The 17,024-nt window shown below is 41.7% G+C and overlaps 1 protein-coding gene across 1 annotated transcript in view; it reads left to right on the forward strand.

Annotated features, from left to right (window-relative positions):
- The window catches only part of KDM3B (lysine demethylase 3B), a 45,348-nt gene that overhangs the window by 12,041 nt on the left and 16,283 nt on the right, over positions 1 to 17,024 (forward strand). The window contains exons 8-15 of the mRNA XM_033073501.2: positions 4,124 to 5,363; positions 5,725 to 5,926; positions 7,042 to 7,256; positions 8,238 to 8,390; positions 8,797 to 8,904; positions 11,282 to 11,409; positions 12,078 to 12,357; positions 13,320 to 13,576. Coding sequence (XP_032929392.1) covers positions 4,124 to 5,363; positions 5,725 to 5,926; positions 7,042 to 7,256; positions 8,238 to 8,390; positions 8,797 to 8,904; positions 11,282 to 11,409; positions 12,078 to 12,357; positions 13,320 to 13,576 — 2,583 coding nt within the window. The remainder of the gene's footprint in view (positions 1 to 4,123; positions 5,364 to 5,724; positions 5,927 to 7,041; positions 7,257 to 8,237; positions 8,391 to 8,796; positions 8,905 to 11,281; positions 11,410 to 12,077; positions 12,358 to 13,319; positions 13,577 to 17,024) is intronic.

Consider the following 17,024-nt stretch of genomic DNA (forward strand, 5'->3'; position numbering starts at 1 on the left):
GACCTTGGAAACATTATTTCCAAGTGAAAAAAGATACAGACAATAGCTGCGGCAGTGTACCCTGCAATTTATTTAAAAGCAGAAAAAGATATGAACAACAGTGTGGTCATTTTGCAGGCATTTCCAACGGATCCGCATTGCCTTTGAGCAGCCGCTCAGCCGTGTGGGCGGGCGGCCGGCGGAGCTCTGAGCGGAGCCACACAGTCGGATGGCCGGCAGAGCTCTGAGCGGAGCCACGCGGGCAGGCGGGCGGTGGTGCTCCGAGCAGAGCCGCGCAGGCGGGCGGGCGGGCGGCGGAGCTCCGGGCAGGGCAGCTGGCAGAGCTCCAAGTGGAGCCGCGTGGACGGGCAGCGGTGCTCTGAGCGGAGCCGCGCGGGCAGCAGAGCTTCGAGTGGAGCTGCGCGGGCGGGCAGCGGTACTCTGAGCAAAGCCGCATGGGCAGCGGAGCTCCGAGCGGAGCCCAGCGGGTGGCTGGCGGAGCTCCGAGTGGCGTGCCCGGCTGTTGCTGCCCGGAAGCGGGGGAGTGCTGTGCCTGGCCACTGCCCGGCCACCCAGGGAGCGGGGGAGCGTGCTGGGGAGCGCTGCCGCTACCTGGCCGCTGGGGCCAGGCGGGCTCCGGCTCGGCTCGGGGCTGCTGCAGGCCTGCACTTCCGGGTTGGCAAATTTCTGAACATCGTCCATATATTGGCCGCTCTGGACTATAAGCCTCACTTCCGGGTTCAGACTAAAATTTTAGTCAAAGTGGTGTGGCTTATATTCATCAAATTACTGTACTTTAAAAAAGCCTCAAAACCAGAAAAACAATGAGCCTACATTTAGAGGACCATTAACAGATGTCTATCTTGTGTGTTAGAGCTGTGTTATATATATAGTAGAAAAGTGAGCTAGTTGCATTATATACTGCCTAGGACTAAAACCAAAGAAAGAATTAAAATATCGGAGATGAGAGCTCAGACTTGCCCTGTTTACAAGGAAAGGAGTGGAAAAATAGAAGGGAAACCTTGTTAAAAACAAAATGTGACTTCTTAAATAAATGAAGTTTAGGTTTGTAAAAACAAAACAAAATGAAACCCACCTCAGTAAGTACAACAAAAATAAAGAATTTCACTGTCTATTGTATAAAAAAAGTGAAGAAAATGAGAGATGCGTGAAGAGAGTCCAGTGTGATTGCTGAGAAGTTAAAGGCATTATTATCATCCCCGTCTTTTGTAGTAGGTAATGGTATAGGTGGAAAGGTTAAATGTTTACCTTTGGATAAAGATTCCTAGATGGTAAGCTGTAAAGGAGAAATAGAATTGTTGAAAACAGGGGTGTTGTATAATGAACATATAATGTAATGTAATATGAACTCCTATAATGTAATATAATGTAATATAAACTCTTCTATCCCCCCAATAAATAAATTCAGAGTTGGGGGCAACTGCAGACTATGTAATTGTACTGAGAAATTTTGGTACCACCTCTCCTCCTTTCCCTCTCTCCTACCCCACATCACTTCTTAAAAATATTATTAATTGGGCTTCAGAGTTGGTAGGCAGACCATTAGTCCATTCTAAACATTTTTTTTTGCTGGAGGGAACCCAGCATAAATCAGCAAGAGTGTTGCGGATGGTTCGCATGTATTACTGTTTCAGACTGTCCACTATATCATAGTGTGACTTGGTCATTGTGACTTCACAACCTTGGTTTCCATTCAAATTAATATTCTTTTAAAAAGTATTAGGACACAGTTTTCTAAAATTATTTTTATCTCTAAAAAGAAATAGGTGAAATTCTAATATCCAGAAGAACTGTTAATATTATTAAATGTTTAAGTTATTAAAGTTATTACAGCTGGAGATTGGTAATGAGGAACAAGCCAAACATTACTATGCAGTAGAGTATGCAGGGACACTAGTGACCTGTAGGATATGTTGCACAGTCTGTGACTGTATTTAACATGACCTTGAAATAAAACTGATAATGATGAGCAGATTTCTAACTGGAAACTCAAAGAAAAGGAGTACAGCTGATCTAAATGATCCTATGAGGACTTAGTCACAGTATATAGTTAGTTAAAGTAGTACTGTCAGAATTGGAAAATCTGAGCAAGTACCAATTGAGAAGAGAGCAAGTGAATATTCCATATCACAGTTATCGCTCTAGTAGAAATCTGCCATTCACCAAACCTTCCTGTATTTAGTGGTCATAAAATTTAAGCCTTTTGTGTTTAATCTCTACTGGGTTATTCCCTGGGAGGCACCACATCCTAGGCATCTACCTACCTGTCAGCAGACATGGGTTATGGGGCCCAGGAATAGTTTGTCTGCTAACTTCTGGGGGCATACTTTGTTTAATTTACAGTACAGTAATTTCACAATTATAAGCTGTACCTGATTATAAGCCGCACTTTCGGGTGTCAGCAACTCTTCATTCTTTGTCCATATATAAGCCACACCTGATTATAAGCCGCACATTACAATACAGAGTGTGATAAAAGGTATCTATTCTATCACCATCTGTTGGGTGTGGGGGCAGTGATCCTTATCTCAATGGCAGATATTCTGCTGATGGGCCATCCATTGAAACCAGGCAGGGCATTGTTCTTTGTCTTTTCACAACCCATCCTTCCTCCAGCTGCTCATGGCCATTGAGTCCCACTGTGGGACTGATAAAATTACTGCATCCCATTGGGAGTTGCTCCAGCTGGGGGGGGAAAGCCCGACATTTCTTACCAAAATAAAAACAGAGGTTTTGGGACACTAAGGCAGCCCCTTTCTCCACTGGACTCCAGAGGAAAATGGGATTTCTCCACATCACCACTGGACCTTTAGAGGGAAACTGCACCTTGTACAGGAGCACTGCTCCAACTGAGCCACATCTGTCACTACAAAAGGAATACAGCCACCATTTAATGGGACTGCTACCAACACCCTGCCTGACGGGTGTCAGGTTGTACTCTGACTTTGTCAGGGTTTGGAGTTTGTTTCTTTGTAGTACTGTATTTCTATTTTAATTTCCCTAGAAAAAAACTGTTATTCCTAATTCCCATAATTTTGCCTGAAAGCCCCTTGATTTCAAAATTCTAATAATTTGGAGGGAGGGGGTTTATATTCTCCATTTCAAAGAGAAGCTCCTGCCTTTCTTAGCAGACACCTGTCCTCCAAACTAAAACTGCAATTTTTCGTTCTTTGTCCATATATAAACCGCACCTGATTGTAAGCCGCACTTCAGGTTTGGACCAAAATTTTAGTCAAAATGCTGCGGCTTGTAATCGTGAAATTGCAGTAATTTCACGACTGTAAGGTGCACCGGATTATAAGGTGCGCTTCCGGGTGCTGGAAAAATTCCCAAACTTCTTCACTATATAAGGCGCACCAAATTATAAGGCGCGCCTCTTTTTTTGCAGCAAGCATTCGTGCACAACAAAGTAACCAATAAGAAACGGAATTGCGCGAGCCCCGCCAAGCTGTGTGGCCCCGGCCCGGCCGAACCGCGCGGCCCCCCCCAGTCCCGCTGAGCCGCGTGGCCCCACTCCAGCACCCCCCAGCCCTACGCGGCCCCACATGGCTCAGCTCACTGCTCGCACTTACGGGTTGGCAAATTTCCAAACATTGTCCATATATAAGGGGCACCAGATTATAAGGTGCACTTCCGAGTTCGGACCAGAATTTTAGGCTTTAAGGTGCGCCTTATAGTCGTGAAATTACTGTACTTGCAAATTAAATTACTTATTTCAGGGGTGCTACTTAAATAGGTGAAGCTTATCAGAATGCTCTTGCAAGAGGGTGAAAGATTGGAGAGTATTCAAAAGCAGTTTCAATTAAGGTTCCCTTTTTGTTGATTTGAATTCAAATGATCAGCATTTTTACTAACTTGCTTTTCTATTAGTTAGTTCACCTGTCTGGTGTCTCACCTTTGTTCTAAAGTGTGATAAGACATTAAGTATTCATTTTCTCTGTGTATCTTCAATAGCTTATGGGTAGGATTGTTTAAAGGAGTTTCTTCATAGTAAGTCAGTCTGCTTAAAATTTCTATTCTTGATGGGTAAGGAGAATGCTCATGTTACAGTGAGGTGAACTAAAGTATTCTTGAATCAAATAACAATCTTATAATGGACTAATACTTATTAATTTTGTTTCAGAATTCCCGAAATTCACTTTTGGCTTCTGGATTTGGAGTCTCTCTCCCAGGTGCTTCCCAGTCCTTGGTATTTGGGGCTGGAAGGAGCCAATCAAATGGAGTGATGGCTCTAGAAAGCAAACCTTCTGGATTTCCTTTTGGCTGTGGTACTGGACAGGAGGCTCAGAAAGATTCTGATTCGTCCAAGAACTTGTTTTTTCAGTGCATGTCCCAGAATCTTCCTTCCAGTAACTATTTCACGGTCATTTCAGAGAGCTTGGCTGAAAATGTCTCTGGTCGGGACTCATTCAAGCAGTGTCCAGAGAGTGTGGGTACTGGGACTTGTAAAGGTAAAATTCTTTCAGTGGACACTAAGCCAGGAGCGCAGTCTGGTAGTTCTGTTGAGCGGAAGTTGCCTGTGGAATCTATGCCTACCCTTACTCCAGCCTTTTCACGAAGTCTGTTAAATACTCGTCCCCCTGATAGTCATGAAAACCTATTTTTACAGCCCCCAAAGCTATCACGAGAAGAACCCTCAAACCCTTTCCTGGCATTTGCTGAGAAAGCAGAACTTAGTCCTTTCAGTGGCTTTGCATCTTCATCTCACGCGGGGGTTTGTGCTCCCTCTATACCTGTGGGTCATAAGGCCACTTCTGCCTGGCCAGAATCACTCACCTCTACAGACTCTTTAGCTAAGAAGAAAACTTTGTTTATAACAACTGACCCCTCAAAGATGATCTCCAGTGCTTCTGGTTCAACAGCTGCTGCTGGTGTTCAGAGCCCTTCCACTGTAGGGAATGGCCGTTCCAGCTCACCAAGCAGCAGCCTGACACAGCCTATCGAGATGCCCACGCTCTCCTCCAGTCCAACAGAAGAAAAACCAACTGTCGGACCTGGGCAGCAGGACAATCCTCTTCTGAAAACTTTTTCTAATGTGTTTGGCAGACATCCACCTACCCTTTTCTCTTCACAGGCAGAGTTTCCACAGGAGAAGAAAGCCCCTTTTGAAGCTGTGAAAAGGTTCTCGCTAGATGAGCGGAGCTTAACATCCAAACAGGACTCCGACTCCAGTACAAATAGTGATCTGTCAGATTTGAGTGACTCTGAAGACCAGTTGCAGGCTAAGGCTTGTATGAAGGGTATCCCAGACCACTTGATGGCGAAGCTGGGCCCCAATGCGGAGCACAATGCGGAATTACTGCTGGGTAAAGGAAAGGGCAAGCAAGCCCCAAAGGGCCGGCCCCGCACAGCTCCTCTGAAAGGTGATTACTTGAATGCAGATGATGTTTTGGAAGCACAAGAAGGTGGGATACTGGGTTATCTTTTGTGTAATGAACTGCGTAAACTAACCACGGTTGTAAACCTCATTCATGCTCAGTAGGCAGCACGCAGGATGCTTACAAGGCTGAAGCTTAATGCTTCTTGTGTGTGAGTTTGGTGTTCAGTTTGATAAATCTTTAAGCATAATCTTTCAGGACAGAAGTGTGATATGGTATAGGCTTGAAGAGAATTACTGGTTTTACATGTATGAACATACAGATCTCTGAAAAGATTATTGAAGCCAGTATCCTTTTGCTGCTGCAGTTAACTAATAGATTTTTGCTTCTACTTTGCCTCACTCAGTTGGCCAGTCTGTGCTGAAAGATATGAGTAAGGTGAGGAAGCTGAAGCAGTCAGGTGAGCCTTTTCTCCAGGATGGCTCTTGCATCAATGTAGCTCCACATCTGCACAAGTGTCGGGAGTGCCGTCTGGAGCGGTACCGCAAATTTAAGGAGCAAGAGCAGGATGACTCAACTGTGGCATGTCGCTTCTTCCATTTCCGGAGGTGCTCAAATTCTTCCTTTCTTCATATGTAGTCTCTGTGCAGAGCTTGGGCCATGTCCAAGCACAAAGTAATTATGTTTTACTTATTAAATATACTTGGGTACAGTAATGTAGGATTTTGAGTGTCTTGCATTTCCTTGCATCACCTGTTGGGAATTCCCTCACTGGGCCAGAAAGAGCTGCTTTTCAAAGATAAAGTGACTAATTTTCACGAGTAGAACACTGCGTCTGTGTTCCCTCTGTGTGGTGTACGTGTCTTACACTTCCATGACCTGTAGTGTTTGTCTTCTTTAACTACTATTCTAGAAAGTGCTACGCATCTTTTTCTAAAAGTAGTTAGTTGACTTTCTGGCATGTAATGGATGAAGTGTGTTTTTAGTATGTATCACCCATCCAGTAAGCATGCTGCTTCTTTTCCTAAACTTGGGAAAAATTAATCTAGCTTGAGGTTAAAGATGAGATGGTTTCTGCTTAAAAACAAAGTTACCTTTGATATTGATGAGATGTTTAGGGTTCTGTCATACATTTTTACACCTTTTACCACACAAGGATTAGGAAGATGAACAGCTACTGGTAAAACAGTAGTGATTCATCTATCTGGAGACCAGTGTGACAAGGATTTTTCCATATGTTGTAATGTGAGCTGTTAAAAGAGTTGCCAAGGTGCTGGTAGCTCTAGCCAGAACTGAAACACTGTTTTCTCAAAAGTTGGGAAAATATTTCTTTCTCATGAATTAAAATTTAGAGTGACAGCCATACAGAATTTTCAAACAGCATCATGCAGCAGGTGAAACTGAATTTTGTAATCTCTTTCTATTAATAAGATGGAGAAGTGGGATTTAGCAAGCCATAGCAGTTTCTTTTAGGTGGAATTTCCCACCAATGTTTACTAGGACCTTGGGATTCATTCTAATGGCTGTTGTAGCCACAGCTCTGTATTCCTTATTCTCTGTCTTACTGGGATTTGCATAAAAAGTGTACTGTCTGTAGAATATAGCATTCTAGCTGACGTCTTCCCCCCCCACCTTCTGGGTTTATGTTTTGATAGAGATGTCATTGTAAGTTAATTAAAGGTGGTTGAGCAGTTTCTCAATTACTCCGTCTTATTTCCTGCAGGCTGGTATTTACCCGAAAAGGTATACTGCGAGTAGAAGGTTTCTTGAATCCACAACAAAGTGACCCTGATGCCATGAGCCTATGGATTCCTTCTTCTTCCCCTGCAGAGGGGATTGATCTGGAAACTTCCAAATATATCTTGGCCAATGTTGGGGACCAGTTCTGCCAGCTTGTTATGTCAGAGAAGGAGGCAATGATGATGGTGGAGCCACATCGTAAGTTGGGCTTTTGTCATGTTTTTTTTTCCACGCTTTCTGTATAATGCATGTACAATACAGTGGAATAGAATTGAAAATGTCATATAATTTCTTGTTGAAATACTTTTCCTGCTCTTCCAAAGAGAGGCTATATTCACCTCTTGAGGGTGTGACTGAGGGACCAGCATTTGAATACTTTCTTTTGGATCAGTGCAACATTACCACCAAGGAAAGCTAATGGTAACTTTCCCAGACGTTGAATTATTTTTTCAATAACTAAATGCAAAAATCAGCTGGCTCATGCTCCTAAGAAAATAGAAATAAGCCAGAGCGCCTACCCTATCCTTCTATGCTCCAGGGACATCATGTAAAAGCTCAGTTTTCTAGGGAGGGAGCAGTACCTTAAATTAACCCACAAGGAGTTAGCTGAGCAGCTAGTTGCCAGCTTTCCACTTCAGGGGGAAAGGGTTTAGGGGAAAAAAAGAAAAAAAAATAGCCAGTTTAGCTTATCACATGGATAACTGACTGTCTGATTTTTTCCCTTTAGTTTCTGCAATGTACAAGGGCAGCCATTTGGAGATCCCCTTCCTCGGCAAATGCGTTAAATAGTTGACAGAGATCTGATTAGTAAAACAAAATACACTTTCTTTATAGTTTTATATATTGATGTCACTTGTTCATGAAAGTACTAGAAGATTTGTAATTTTGCTGTAAGTTCCATTAGTGCTCCATTAAATTCAGTTATTACAGAACACTCAAAGGTGCTGCATTTCCTTGTAGTGTGCATTTTGATACCTAACCTTACCTATTCTTAGAAATGGGAATTTTAATAATGCCACTGGACTAGCAACTCAAAGAATGGGGCTATTACGTGTTTCTATACTCTGCCTTCAGGTCATGTTGTTGTGAATTTATCAATGTTACTGTGATATTCTCAAATTAGGTGGGAGAAATGCAAAATGCCAAAGCAATAATTCGTAGTGTGCCTTTTCTCTATAGAGAAGGTGGCATGGAAGCGAGCCGTACGTGGTGTGAGGGAGATGTGTGATGTATGTGAGACGACACTCTTCAATATTCATTGGGTTTGTCGGAAGTGTGGTTTTGGGGTCTGTCTGGACTGTTACCGGCTGAGGAAGAACCGTCCGCGTAGTGGTGAGTACTGGACATTTTTCCCCCCCACTGTAATCTTTGAAATGACTGTAGTCAGGAAATAGTTTGTGGGAGGTTGCAGAAGGTTTTGTGGGAGAGTTACTGAGTATCAGCTTGGAAGGCTGCATGTTTGGAACTTGTCTGCTGTTCCATTCTTCCATTTCCCAGGTTTCCATTTCTGGGGGAAAGGGTTTAGGGGGAAAAAAGAAATGCAGCGAAAATTACTGTGGTAGCTGTATAATCTGAAGAGACAGAAGTTGCTTTATATCCAGTCCTAATTGTCTGTATTTATAGTTTATTTCTGAGATCACCAGGTTAGTTTCCTGCGCTGTAAAGAATCTAAATAAACAATGCACAAATATTCTGTGTTGTAAAGTTTTGGTATAAAATCTTTTTTTCTTTATTCCAGAGACAGAGGAGATTGGTGATGAAGAAGTTTTCTCATGGCTGAAGTGTGCAAAGGGTCAGTCTCATGAACCAGAGAATCTCATGCCAACACAGATCATTCCTGGTACAGGTAATGCTTGAAACATGAAAGGAAAAATAGCAAATTTTGTATTAATTCTGAGTGAGCAAGTGGAAAAAAGATAAAGATGGTGATGTTGTAGCTGATACCTTTTCTGACATGGATTTAGAGGACACTTCCACTTGCAACAGCAGGAGCATTCAAGGGAAGGTAACCCAAGTAAGATCAAGCTGTGGATTTGAAGTGTGCATCCTTCTAGTATTAGCTGTGACTTGTTGCCCTTAGCTGGTTTTAAGTTGCATTTTAAGTAAATTTGTTTAACAAGCAAGAAAGATTTCTTTCAGAACTTGTGGAGGGTTTGGTTTCTGATGTCCTGACAGTGTCTCCAACCACCCCCCCATCTAGAGCTCCTCCTCAGGCATACAATCATTGAATGGTTTGGGTTTGAAGGGACCTTACAAAATCATTTAGCTCCAACCCTATGCTATGGGCAGGGACCACCTTCCACTGGACCAGGTTGCTGCAAATCCCATTCAACCTGCCCTTGAAGAGATGGGGCAAGCACAGCTTCTCTGGACAATCTATGCCAGTGCCTCACCACCCTCATAGGGAATAATTTTTTCCTAAGATTCGATCTAAACATACCCTCTTTCAGTTTAAGATTGTTGTTCCATATCCTGTCCCTAGATGCCCTGGTCAAAAGTATCTCTTTGTGCTTATCATCCCCCTGATGTACTGAAAAGCCACAACGAGGTCTCCACAGAGCCTTCTCTTCTCCAGGCCAATCCCCCTCAACTGTCTCAGCCTTTCTTTATAGGAGGGGAGTTCCAGCCCTCTCATAATTTTCATGGCCTTGAACAGGTTCCATGTCAGTCATGTACTGGGCAGCCCAGAGTTGAAGGCTGAACTCCACGTGGGGAGGTGGGGTGGGGCAGAGGGGAACTGAGAGCGCTCACACTCTAAGAAAAGCGTTCTTAAAGAGCTGTGAGCTCTCTTCTGTTCCTTTGTCCTTGAGGGCAGTTTGCTAGAGCATCCCATACACTAATTCCCTAAGCAAGTGAAAGTGTGCTCTCCTAAAAAGTGTCCTGGCTCTACTCTTGATCTGGCCTGCATCCTTCAAGGTTGTGAATTCCACCAGGGCCTGGTCACTGCAGCCCAGGGTGCCACCAGTCTTGACATGTCTCATAAGTTCTTTCATGTTGGTCATATGTGACAGGTCCAGTAATGCTCTTCTCTTCTGGTCGGTCTCTCTATGTCATGGTTTAAATTATCCTCAAAGCACTCCAGAATTGGAGTGCTTGCAGCTGGTTGTGTTGCTTTTCCAGCAGATGTCAAGGTGATTGAATTTCCTTAATCATCATGTGAGCATGATGCTTCCTGTAGCTGAAGTAAGAGCACTTTGTCAGCAGGCTCCCTTTGGCTGGGTGGAGACTGGAGTAAACCCCAGCAGTGAGGTTTTCTTTGTTGGCTTGGTCCCTCATTTTTACCTGTAAGTTCTTGACCTGTTCATCGCTGTTTTTCAAAGATAGCGCTGTGTGGTCGGTATGCCGTTCCACATGGAGAGCACCTCCCCACAATGCACCAGTTCTACAATTCATTCTGTCACGTTTCAGTGATAATGATTAGATTGTTGCTTTCTAGTTGCACCATGACTTCTGGCTCCTCCTGCTCATCACCCAAGCTGCGTGCATTAGTATGAAGAGGCCCTCCAACTGGGCTATCAGCCTTACCCCTCTTGACAGGAACATGCCCAGATTCCTTTGAGTTATTTCACAGGCGTTTCCCTATTGCCTTCTAATATTTTGGTAGCCCCTGGCTCTTGTCTGTTGCTCAAATCTGCATCTCCTTTCACTACTAAGTCTAATTTTACAGTTCTTCATATAAATCTGGTCAACTTGTTGGCAGAGGCTCTCTTGCTCTGCTTGGACAGGTGAATCCCATCTGCTCCCAAGGGACCTGACTTCTCAGAAGTAGATTTGTGGATATAGAAGACAAAACTGCTGAGTATGGAACCAGCCACGCAGCTAGGTATTCACGTGGTCAATTCATTACATCTGTCTGTGTACTAGGAGGATAGAGGTGAACATCTGTGCTCTAGATCCTTTCAGCATTGCTTCAAGGGTTATATAGCTTCTTGTGGTGGTTCAAAGTCATATCACTGCAGTGTTGCTGGACCCTACATGGAACAGTAGAAGCAGATGATAATCCGTAGCATTTGCCAGGTTTGACAGCCTCTCAGTGACATCACGAAGGTAGAGTCAGCACTGTTTGCCACATTGTACTGTTCAGGCATAATGTCTTGTTATATAGCATGTGACCTTAAAGATACTTTGCAATAATATTAAAAAATCCCCACCTCTTTGAAGATATAGTTGAGGCCTTTTTTTAGATTTTGCATGTGGTATTAAAGACCTAACTTTATTTACAGCACTTTACAATATTGGAGACATGGTCCATGCAGCACGAGGCAAATGGGGTATTAAAGCCAATTGTCCGTGTATTAACAGACAGAACAAATCGGTGTTGAGACCAGCTGTCACTAATGGAATATCACAGGTATGTAATTTGAAGCTGAAATTAACCTTGTTTGACATTTACATTCTTAAGATCTATTAAGATGTTTGATTAAGATGTTAGATCCTTGAGGCGAATCTATTGTGAGACAGGGACTTTACCTTCTCCATGTGTTCTCTGAGTGTTTTAGTTTAGTAAGTCTTCTGGGTCAATTTTTAGGGACATGAACTGCATCTGTTATCTACCAAGTGGTTATTTGGGCTAATACTCTTAAGTAGAAATTGGGTAAGAAGCCATTCATATTGATGCTGCATTTTAAAACAAACCACTGTGAGTAGCTTGCAACATATGCTTTTATTTTGTTGTAGTTCCTGAAGGAAGCTAGAGCAGTTCTGTAACTATCGACATAAAAAAATCCTCCTGTAATTAAAAAAAAACAGAAAGAAAAGAAATCAAAAAGAATTGGCTTTTGTTAAAAGATGACATGGTAAGAATTCACACCACAGTGCAAAGGTGAATACACACAGATAAGCTCCTGTATTCTGCTGCTGCCTAAGCATAAATGAATTTTACTGTGTGCTTATAGCAAATGGAAAAACAGCAGACAAAATCAAATGCATTGGATATTGAAAATGTCTTTCAAGTTGAACTCTTCCCTTTATTCAACATTTAGCAGTTTGGTTTTGTTTTTTTTTGTTTGTTTGTTTTAGCTTCCAACTCTAAATCCTAGTGTATCAGTCTCTGGAAACGAGAACGCTTTTTCCACTGGAGCAGGGACAGCAGGAGTGGGGCAAGTAGAAATGGACTCTGTACCAAAATCTGAAGCAGCTGATAGTAGGATAGAAGAATCTGCAAAAACAGAGACATTGCCAAGCAATAACACTGGGGAAGTTAAGAGTAACAGACCACTTTGTCCAGAAACAGCTCCATCGTCAGCTTTACACTGGCTTGCAGATTTAGCAACGCAAAAAGCAAAAGAGGAAACAAAAGGTAAGCAAAAGAAGTGACCTCTGGGGTTAGAATTAAAAGGTAAATGATAATATACTGTTTGATTGCTATACTTTGTGACAGAGTGTCTAGCCCTAAATAAAAAAAAGGTATGTTTTCCTTTGCCTCTTAGAACCAGTTTTATTTTACAGGCTTAGGAAAATGCAGAGCTGGAAAGATGACACAGCTGCAGAATACTGTCTTGTCACTCACACTTTATTTCTGTGCCAGTTTGTGTATTTATTTTCCTGATGTGAAATTATAGTTAGTAATTTCAGATGCAGCTTTGTCGCTTCATAACTGTTGAAGTAAATACAGCTCTTTTGTGTGCTATGTGAAGAGTGCATTTCCAAGGAACTGAGACTAGAGTCCAGTTGGAGAGTCGGATGAAAGCTTAGAGCATCTTTAATACTCAGTAGCTGGACTGATTACACTTCCTTTATGTCAGAGGTAGCATGACTAACACAGGATTTGTTCCTGTTCTTATGCCTAGAAGGGACTACTTTACATGTTGATGTTAAATGTTGGTGAATCATTTGCAAGTTTTGCAGGTCTTAGTCACTGTAATATTTTGATTACCATTAAAATTTGAAATATTTGATGTCAAAACATTAATTAAGAAAATCAGAGAAACGTTTTTTAATTGAATCTGTTAACAAATTGTGTGTTTGCGTGTGTCAGATCTTTTTGGCTCAGATTTGTTGTGCTATTTGAAAGTGTAGTAGCATATGGAGAGCAAAATCCATGTGAAATATCTGATTCTCATTGAGGTGCCTCCTTCACTGTTACAGTTTATCAGTTTACAGTTTTCCTCCTACACTGTTATCATAACCACAAGATTCTTTTAATATCCTTTGTGTAATGCAAGAGCAAATAATTTCAGAGAACTTTGTGATCATTTTAACTTTGTCTCTTGGGTTGTTTTTTTCTCTCCCCTCCCTGTAATGTTTATATTTATCTTGCAGAATCAGGATCATTGAGATCAGTGCTTAATAAAGAATCCCATTCACCCTTTGGATTAGATTCCTTCAACTCCAGTACAAAGGTTTCCCCGCTAACCCCAAAGCTGTTTAATAGCCTCTTGTTGGGCCCAGTGACATCTAGCAACAAAGCTGAAGGCTCCAGCCTCAGAGATCTGCTACACACAGGGCCAGGAAAGCTTCCTCAGGTCCCATCAGACACAGGAATCCCCTTTCCTCCAGTCTTTTCTGCAGCTTCTACGGTAAATAATTTTGTATTCCTTCAATGATACCTGTTCTAGGGAAGAATTTTCATCTAAATGTTTTTATAGTATTCTACTCTCAAATGTTGAAACAAATGTAATATCTCACCAAAACTCAGCACTCCACATATTTGAAGAGAGTTTTCATGCTGACTTTTAGTTTTAGTTTACTGCTGCTGAGGAGAAGCTATTCTTTTCAAGAGACCAAGAAAATGGGTTAAATATAGGCTATAAATTGTTTAGTTGATAATCAGCATCCCTTCAAAAGCTCACTTTAAAAATTCACATCTTTAAAAATATTGTAAGAGCATACCACAGAAAAAAAAGACAAAGAGTTCCTTAAACTTATGTGTACTTGAAAGGCGTTTGAGCTAGAATATACGTGCAGGGGATCTGCTGCTCCAGCTGGATCGCTACAAATCTATGGGGTCTGATGGGATTCAGCTGAGCAGAGACGAATCTTCAGAGCTGCTGATGTCATCACAGAGCCTCTCTCAAAGAGTTTCATGTGATCGTGGGAATCTGGAGAGGTCTGACTGGAAGCTGGCAAAACATGATTTTCTGGAAGGGCAAAGAGCAGTACCCTGGAAGCCCACAAGTGTGTCAGTCTCACTTAAGTGTCCAGCAAAATCATGGAAAAGATTATTTTGGGAAGTATTGGAAAACATCTGGAGTACAATGCACTCATCAGTCACTGCCAGTGTGGCTTTGTGTGGGTGAAAGTCCTACTTGTTGAATGTGATTTCCTTCTATGACAGGGCCACCTCATTCATGTAGGAAAGCCAGTAGATGTAATCTTTCTGGAAGTAAATTTTTGATGATGTCTCTCTCAGTATCCTTCTGGACAAAATATCCAGCAGACAGCTGAATAGCCACATTTGGACAACGTGCTCAGGCAGAGGATGGGATTCTTGATGTGTCCTGTGCAGGGCCAGGAGTTGGACTCGATGATCCTGATGGGCTTGCTTCCAACTCATCATATTCTATGGTTCTGTGATTCTGTGAGTTTAAGGTGTAGTTGCTATTTCTGAATGCCTTTTCAGGAATAAGGATATTTTAATCCATTTTGGAAGAAATAACTTTGAAAAAACCTGAATGAATCAATACTGTTTGAAGTGGTTAGAAGCATTTCATTTAAGGAGAAGGATAGGTTCTATGGAATTTATCAATGCTTAGCTCTTTTTGGTGAATATTTTCTCCAAAAGCTTAGGCAGAGTAAGGAGGAAGATGAAATGGCTTGTCTCAGTGGGTTTTTTTGTAACTCTCTGCCAGACTGTCTGTCTGTCTGGAGACTAGATAATATTTCATGTTCATTGGTTTTGGTAGAGGGAACCACACGTGAAAATATGATGCTGCTACCAGAAGGTGAATCTAAGAATACTTCTGCCTCTCATCGCTGAGTACAGGAAGAAATTGTGGTCACTTGTTTTAAAGTGACTTATTCCTACAAGGCTTGAGAACTTGTCTGAACTTGTATCCCTGTTCCGGCAACTCCATGCATTCTCTCACCATATCTAATCAGATCTATTGTGTAAAGTGTTTTTTTATTTTCCTGACTTCTGATCTTCACTGAGTAATTTAGATTTAAAGAACTTACAGAGCACTCTGGTCCAGCTCCTGATTTGAATGTCTGGATGCTTCATATAGAATGAGCAAACCATACCTGAGAAACAACAGTTGTGTTACTCAAATTGAGAGAAGCAAGACTGCTGCTCATGGAGAGAATCATCTTAATCTTTCTGGAGCATTGGTAGTCTGTTGTGAAGAATGATAAGCATTGTCTTTAACAGTTAAGCTGCATAATATCTGTCTTACGGCCTCTAGAGAGTCAGAGTAACGGTGCATTTTTAAGACCATCCGAAGCAGATGACGTTATGATCTAGTTTTATTTGGGTAAGATGGGCTGTAGAAAACTTAACATAATTCCAGGCAGCAGTAGAGAGTGGATACAGGCTAGCAGTGGAGCAGTGCCTCTCAGAGGAGCCCAGGGTCCTGGAGGACAGCAAGCTGCACCCAGGCCAGCACTGCACACCTACAGCTGCAAAAGTAAACACTCCTGGGCTGTATCAGGAAGCATACAGCTGGAGCTCATCAAGGAATGTCATTATTTTATTCAGCCCCTGATGGGCTAGACCTGGAACACTGTTTCCAGTTTTGATTTCACCAGGTGAAGAATGACAGTGAAAAATTTCACAGGATCCAGTGAAGGGCCATAAAGAGTGATTAAAGCATTGGAGACCTTGACACATTTAGAAAGGTTCTAGAAACTGGTTCTCTTCATCCTAGAGATGAGAATGCTTTGGGGAGCTGATCAATCTTACCATATCTAAAAGGTGGTTGTAGGGAATATGGAGGTACTCCTTTCATAAGGATGCAGGGTTAACAGGGCAAGGGGCAATACCAGTTGCTTCAGGAGAAATTCTATCTGGATATAAGAAAAAATTCTCCCTTTACATTCAAACAGTGGAATAGGCTGCCCTGAGAAGTTAGTTAATCTCCTTCCCTGTGAAGTTAAAATTTGGCATGACCCAGCCCAGGGGAGCAAAATCTAGTTTCAACAGAAATTTATACCAGATGATCTCTAGATCTTCTATTGGACCTAGACTCTTCTACAATTCCATTAAGTATTTTTTCCTGAATTAATATATTCAGTAATTAATAATTATATGTTTTAGATTGATAGCTCTATATATGGTAATTTTTTTATCTGTTGAACTTTAGTTTTTTAAGAAGATGGTAATTTTTGGGGTGGAGGAGGGAGTGGTGTTGATTGGTTTGTTATGATTTTTTTTAAACTTGAATGAGAAATCTCTCACACCCATGCCCCCTCCCACAGATGTGTGAATAAAGATTCAGTAAGTGTTTATTTTCTGTTGAATACATAAAATAGATTTAGTATATTAAGTATTTCACTATATACAAGGCCTATAGGCAGGCTTTTTTTTTTTTTAAGTTAAAACAAAATTTAAGGCTGTTGCTACCCCATTACAAATTTTCAACACACCTTGAGTTTTAAATGTCCCTTGAGGAGCATGGCAACCAGAACTGGAGAGTCTATCTACTAGTGGTTCCATTGACATACAGGAAGCACTTTCTTCTCTTTCTGTTGGTGTTTCCTTGATGTTCACATGTCCATCAGCTTACATGTCCCAAGGCTTCATTCATTTCCTTAGTAATGGGGTGAGGAAAATGGGGAAATAGAGTTGAGTTATTAATGAAGTTAGGAAAAATATTAACTATTTTTCATATCAAAGTAGCTGAAGTTAGATCAATAAAGTTTTCTGTTATGTCTGTGTAATAGTTTTCTAGGTAGCCTTTAGCTGGTTATTTTAACTTCTACCATTGTAAAACAGAGCCATAGCCATTTCTCTTGGATGCATGTCTGTCTCTGACCCAGTTTGTTTCTGTTGTATGTTTTCCTGGTAGCAAGGTGTCTGTGACTAAAGTC

The sequence above is a fragment of the Catharus ustulatus genome, chromosome 15 (assembly GCF_009819885.2).
Source record: "Catharus ustulatus isolate bCatUst1 chromosome 15, bCatUst1.pri.v2, whole genome shotgun sequence".
In the NCBI taxonomy this organism is placed as follows: domain Eukaryota; kingdom Metazoa; phylum Chordata; class Aves; order Passeriformes; family Turdidae; genus Catharus; species Catharus ustulatus.